Genomic DNA, 6,805 nt, shown 5'->3' on the forward strand with positions numbered 1-6,805 from the left:
ATTAATATAAGATAAGATTCTCATCATAAGATAATTAAAATTTTATATTTCGACTAGTAAATAATACTACTAACAATAATAACTTATTTAACTACGGAAAATAAATTAATATCATTTCGTATTATAGATAAATATGGGTAATTTTTCATAGAATTTTAGTTTATAATTTAGAACTGGTTCAAATAAAAACCGCCGCCTAAGCCAGCGTTTTTATTATTTGTAATATTTAATATTTATAATATATAGAAATAGTAAACGATGTTTACAATAAGTGAACTGTTTAGGCTTACTATACTATTTGACACTGGACGGAAATGGGTTAATTGTAAAAAAAATTTCTAACACAACTTTTTGAACAATAATTATATACGTATTTCCATTTTATATAAAAATGATGATTCTTACATCAAAAATTTCTTATAAAATGCTAGGAAAATGCTGTAAAATACCCTTATGTTAAAAACAAGAAAGAAAGTAATGAAAACTTCAATTTATGTTAGTTTACGTATGTATAATATTTTAAAACTCTGCATGGTAGTTTTTTTCCTAATGTTTAAAATAATTTCTGGTGCAATGTAACTAAGGTAAAATTGCTCTAGTTTTTTAACCATCATCGATCATGTTCCTTTATCTATCCGCAGAAACTTGCTGCAACTTGATTGCGTACGGTGCGCGGGCTATCCTGTGAAATCTATGTTAAGTATTTTAAGTTTTAATAACATCATACAGGGTAGAAATATAAACTAATTATTCGTTATTGTGTAGTAGGTGGGTTTTAATTTTAGTGAAATTTAAAATACTATATAAAGTAAATGAAATTACAAATCATACATCGCCNCCACATCAACCCCCCCCATTTTTTCTGGGCCCCCTAGCGCCCCCCTCTAGGTTTCAAACGCCCCCAAGGGGGCGTTATCGCCCACTTTGAGAAAGACTGGTGTATATTTTGAATAAAGTCTACATTTGTACCCACCGTGTCGTTTCGTACCTTTTCATTTGATCACCCCTTGTAATTTCACTACTCCTTCATGCCTGACAAGTCTGGAGAATATGCGTTATTATTTGAACACTCAAAACATGTCGACTTTTATTTCCCTCATCATACTTTTTGAACCCAGTGAACTTTTTACCAATAATTATACTGTTTTACATTTAGGTCTTGATCAGTCTGATATATTTGTATATAGGAAATATTTTTGCTCACTTTACATAAGTCTTAGTATTAGTCTTACAAAGGAGCATTTAAAAATATATTTGTTCAGTTTTATGTTTCTATGTCCATCTGGCTTCACAGAGTGGTACCATAAAATACCTTTGGATGTCCCAAAATTTGAAGAAAAACTTTTGTATGCCTGTAGGAGGGTTACACTGTACTGAATAAAAAATGTTGATTCTTAAAAACCACATTTTTATCTATTTATTTTTGGGAAAATTATCAGTACAATTGCAATGCATGCAATCAATGAATGATAAGATCAAGAAAAAAAGAAATGAATTTATTAAGTAAAATGTATTTATTTCAAAAAAAGTTCAATTTTATTTTCTCAAAGTGAGTGCTAATTGCTAGCTGCAATATCAGTAATCAGTTAGTTTATCTTTTTATTGTACATTGCATCATTTGTTTATCTTGATTAGATTGAGCTTGTATATATTTTTATATTTTAGGTTGCTGAGTACGACACTGAGCATTTTTCAATTTTACCACAACTGCTTGAATTATGTAATCAAAATAAAGTACTTGAGTTTTCTGAAACTTACGATTTGAGGTAGGTAAAACATGTTGGGCATTTTTTTTTTAATATGAAGTATAAATTTAAGATAAAAAATAAGATTCTGTTAGAGATAATTATAAATAATTGGCTATGGACAATCTCGTAATTTATTCATTATCTATTGATATGTTTTTGGTTAAATTTAAATTCTTATTTTCCATAAAAAATCAATACTTTTAATGATCTAGCCTGTAAACTCAAAAATAGCATGCGAAATAAATGAAATAACATTAATACAAGAGTTGAAAACATATATAAGAAATTACATCATGTGAAAGATATTTTCAATACATTATGAATACAAAGATGAAACTTCAGGAATACTAAGAGGTATTTTGTCAGGATAGTGAACAAACTATGGCAAAAAAAAAAAAAAAAAATGGCTTAATAGCAGTGTTGTAATGAATTCTGTTAAGTAAGGAATAACAGCAATGATATAAATAATACACTTATGAGTGCCACTCTGATATTGAGGCATGGCTAAAATGTTCTGGGGGAGCTATTCATTTTAAAAAATTAGCGTAAACTATTTCAAAGTTTCATATCTAATGTTGATATAAAATTTCTCAAGTTCTTCAAAAAATTTCACTCGAGCCTATCTACTTTCACCCCTGTGTTACTCTTGTTTTGTGTATTGTAGTATTGTTCATCAATTTGCTTTTACTTATGAACTTTTTAGGCCGGAATAGCCTGGTTGGAAGGACATTAGTTTCACGTTTGTGATTTCAAATCCTGCCAGCCGAAAAATCCCTACATATTATATGGTAACTAGTGCACATTATATCTGTCGAGTTCACAGGGTTCTCCAACTTCCCATAACTAATCAATACAAATTAGAGATTGATGATTCTCTGGGCGGGACAGGATTATGATCTGTGGGTGAATGAATGAAGTATGAATGGGTCCACCCTGTAAAACAGGCTGTGACGAGTGTGTGGCTGAAGTCGTATTTTGGCCACAGATGGTGCCACTCAAAAACTCAGTTTTAATAGAATGGTGAATTTAAAATACGGCTAATCTTGTTATCTGAAAAGGATGTGAGGCATTTGCAAATTTACTATGTAATGAAACCTTATTTTTAAATAATTTCATGAAACAGTCAACTTATTAAATAAAAGCCATTAAAAGATTTTATATACAAATACCTTTTTTATTATGAGACAAATTCTAGTTACTCTTGTTGCAAAAAAGTATATTACTCCATTAACATTCCCTTTTCGAAGATTTGATAAGAAATTTTCGAAACCCATTATGAGTGTAAATAAGTTTATATTGGTGTATTTATTTAATTTCTTTAAAGCAAAAGTATTTTCCAGGATTAATAACAGGTGGAAAGCTCTCATTTTAGGCCATTACTAGTTTGCCTACAAGAATCATTATATCAAATTTTAAAAAAAAGGCATTTGTTTAAAATTTTCAAAATTCCAAAATTCAAGTTCAAGAATTCAAGAGCCTATTGACCAATTTTGATCTATATTTTGACCTATTTTGTTCAAATTTTGTATTTTTTCATATAAAATTATATTAAACTAATGTAAAAATAATAAATAATAATTTATTGTCAAAAAGTTTTTTCTTTTGCTTTGGATAAATAATGACTAACAACTGTGTGTAAAATATTTGGATTCTCTTTAAAAAAAAAAAAAGTAAGATATGGGGTATTACGCAAAAAGTAAAATTAACTTTAGGGGTCCTAATTTTCTTCTGTTCTGACCAAACTATTGAGGCCATATTTTCCAGAGTGTAGCTCCTCCCATATTTTAAGCAACAGGAATCCAAATCTGTTTTTTTTTTCTCTTTTTTTTAAAAAGATATATTAATTTATTGAAAGTACATTTATATCTCTGATTTTGTGACTTAAAATATTGTCTGCACTAAGTAATTAACATCTGGTGTCACCCCTTAAAATCCTTAAGTTTGAGTTCTAATGCACGAAAAGATTAAAAGTTATTTAGGGTGTTATGCCGTTTTTATGCACTGTACTTACAAATTTTTACTATACCTTTTAAATTTTTGTTATTAGCATGTAGAATTTCTATAAAATTACTCTCTGCAATAAGCATGTGTTGTTTTGATCTATAATTTTTGTTTTGTTGAGAAGAGATATGCTGAATTTGAGTTTATCTACTTTATTAAAACTTCTATCTTCTGTTAACTATTGCTGTTAGTTAAGTTTTATAGTTAAGTTTACTGTAAAAATAATTCAATAATCAGAAAAACTTGTTGTTACTCTTGTTACATAATTAAATTTTGACTAACTGTAGATGAATTGTATAGATCAGTTTCCATTCATATGAATATTTTTGATTTTAAAAAATATTTTTAATTTAAGATAAATATTAATACGTTTCTAATCATTCTTTTTGCATTTCACAGAATAATTGAATTTAACCTTTTTATCAAGTTGTAGATTTTTAATTATCAACTGAAAAACTTACTAATATTATAAGAAATACTTTAACTATGCAGACAGAGATATATGAATTGGTTTTTAAATATTGGCATAGAAATTCATAAATTTTTGGTTTAAAAAGTGTTATTTTCTAAACTATTTAAAAAATAAATTATAAACCGAGAAATATGAAATTCTTTCAGTTCAGTTTTCTTTGTACTTTCAACTAAAAAATTATGTCGGATATGTGAATTTAATTTGAAGAAAAAAAAATCAATACGTCTTACTTTCTGTGAAATTGCCCTATACATATATCAGTTATCTCTCTTTTTTGAAAACATCTAAAAATGGTCCTATGAAATACTTTTGAATATTTTTTTTTAATGTTTGATTTGGGGCTTAAATTATTATTTGACCTTTCATTTTAAATAAACAAAAAAAAAAAGAAGTTTTTTTTCCAACCTAAATTCCTTCCATTTCTTGGAATAAAGAAAACTAAGCATTTTCAGTCTTCATTTGTTCCATTTTTATAACCATACCTACGTTAAATTTATGTACATTTAAATTTGTTTCAGATTATTAATATTAATAAGATAAACACTTAGGAAGAAAAACTTATTTTGTAAAAATGTAACTTAAATTGCTTTATCTTGATAAAATGTCTTGTTTTGCAATGTTACAAGATTTCTTTATAAATATATTGTCCTTCTTAGATAAATTTAGTCATACTTTTAAAATAGTTGATAATTTTTTTCTTGATTGTGTGATAATCTTAAAAGATTAATTGGTGTTTGATAATGTTTGATTGTTCTTATGTAAATAGAGTTTATAGACTGTTTCTTGTCTAAATTTATTGTAATTTGCATTATTGACTGTATGTTATTGATAAAAATAGGCAGAATTTATTTCAAATTATCTTTCCATACATACTTTATAAATTTTTAATATGAGATAACATAACTTTTGGAAGTTTTCATGTTTATAATTATTTTTCTCTCAATTTTTATGTATATTTTTTAACTTGATTAGTTTGCATATTTATATACTTTCAGAAAAACAGGCTTTAAAAAAATTGGCGAAGGATCCTATGGTGAAGTTTTTTGTTTGACTCAACAGAAGAAATCTTTCATCATTAAAGTTATCCCTATTTCCGACCAGTTTTCAGACAGCTTGCAGAGTATGGCTAGTGTTTATTCCGAAATAAAAGTTTCTCTGTAAGTTTGATTTGTCCTTATTTTAACTATATTAAATATTAATTTGTTTTATCACAGTGGCCATCGATCTGGAAAATCTGGAATTATCAGGGAATTTTTTTATTTTGGTGGAAACCTGGAAAACTTAGGGAAATTTATTAAAAACATGGAAAAATCTGAGAATTTTAAAGAAAAGCTGGAATCTTTTTCTGAATTTAAATTATTTTGCCTTCTGTTATACCCACTTTTTTAGACAAACATTTATTGTCAAACTGTTGAAATATCATCAACTTAGCAATACTTTGTTTGTATTAAAATTTGTTCCATTATAACTTTGTTAAACTAGAATGCCACATGGAACTTTCCCTTGGTTTCTAAATGAATGGGGAAAACTTCGACGTTAGGGTATTTGCTTCAGTTTATAAAAGTAGTTTTTTTCTTTTAGTCCATGGCTTGAATCCATTTATTGTTCAAAATGTTCCAATGCTTTAGGGGTATTTTTTTTTTTGTTGACAAAATGATTCAAAGTGCTTTAGTATTTTTAACTTTATAAAATTCTCCGAAAATTAGTTGGTTATAATTTAATAATAGATTTTATATTGCGCTACTTTTCTAAAGGCTTTTGTACTCCCATCCAATGAAAGCTGCATTATTTTTTCTCAGTTAAGCTGACCTATGAATCACTCTTTTTCTTACAATTGCTAAGAGCAGTGTTTGTTGACAAGTCATTACAATTGTTGCATAGTTACTAATTTTCTCAATTTCATTTTGACCTTTTATAATATACAGGGTTGGCAGGTTTTTGACATGTAACAGTTTTTGACGGTTTAAACCGTCACGTCAAAAACCTCACTGTCAAAAATGTCAAAAACCTATATTCATATGTGAAATTTAATTAATACATAAAATTTATATATTTTCTATAAAGGATAGTGTTTCTAAATATGTTCTAGAAAAAATAAATTTAAAATTCTGAAGAAATACTTATATTTTGAATAGTAACCAAAATCTTGTACTTTTGAAAACTCACATCTTTTGTAATACTGACTTTTAAAGAACGATAGTNGAGATTTTAAATCTGTTATTTTACCTTAATTTTAATTAAAAAATATTTTAAAACCTGCTGATTACCTATAGTATAATTAAATTTCAATATAATGCATGGCAACTGCTGTTAGTTTTGAAGTTCATATATTTTCTTGGCAAACTTCAGTTTTTGACGGGTTTTTGACTGTTTAAACCAGTATTATACCCTTGTCATGTCAAAAACCACTTTTTGACGTCAAAAACCCAATTCTGATAATATATCTTACTTAAAAAAGGTTCTTTATGAATCAACTGTATGCTGACATTAATTTTAATGTTCTGTTGGTAAATATTTGATTTTTGATTCAAACTTGGAATTGTGTAGTAATCTCGAAAAGAGAATGTCAAAAGTTCATAAATGT

General features: G+C 27.1%; 1 protein-coding gene across 3 annotated transcripts in view; it reads left to right on the plus strand.

Annotated features, from left to right (window-relative positions):
- Positions 1 to 5,990, plus strand: part of LOC107439342 (putative mediator of RNA polymerase II transcription subunit 26) — a 19,368-nt gene extending 13,378 nt beyond the window's left edge. For all 3 annotated transcript variants that reach the window (XM_043056667.2, XM_043056668.2, XM_043056669.2), the window contains exons 4-5: positions 1,666 to 1,766; positions 5,217 to 5,990. In XM_043056667.2, coding sequence (XP_042912601.2) covers positions 1,666 to 1,766; positions 5,217 to 5,382 — 267 coding nt within the window. In that variant the 3' untranslated portion in view covers positions 5,383 to 5,990. The remainder of the gene's footprint in view (positions 1 to 1,665; positions 1,767 to 5,216) is intronic.
- Positions 5,991 to 6,805: the final 815 nt, after the last annotated feature.

This window comes from Parasteatoda tepidariorum, chromosome X1, assembly GCF_043381705.1.
Source record: "Parasteatoda tepidariorum isolate YZ-2023 chromosome X1, CAS_Ptep_4.0, whole genome shotgun sequence".
Lineage (NCBI taxonomy): Eukaryota > Metazoa > Arthropoda > Arachnida > Araneae > Theridiidae > Parasteatoda > Parasteatoda tepidariorum.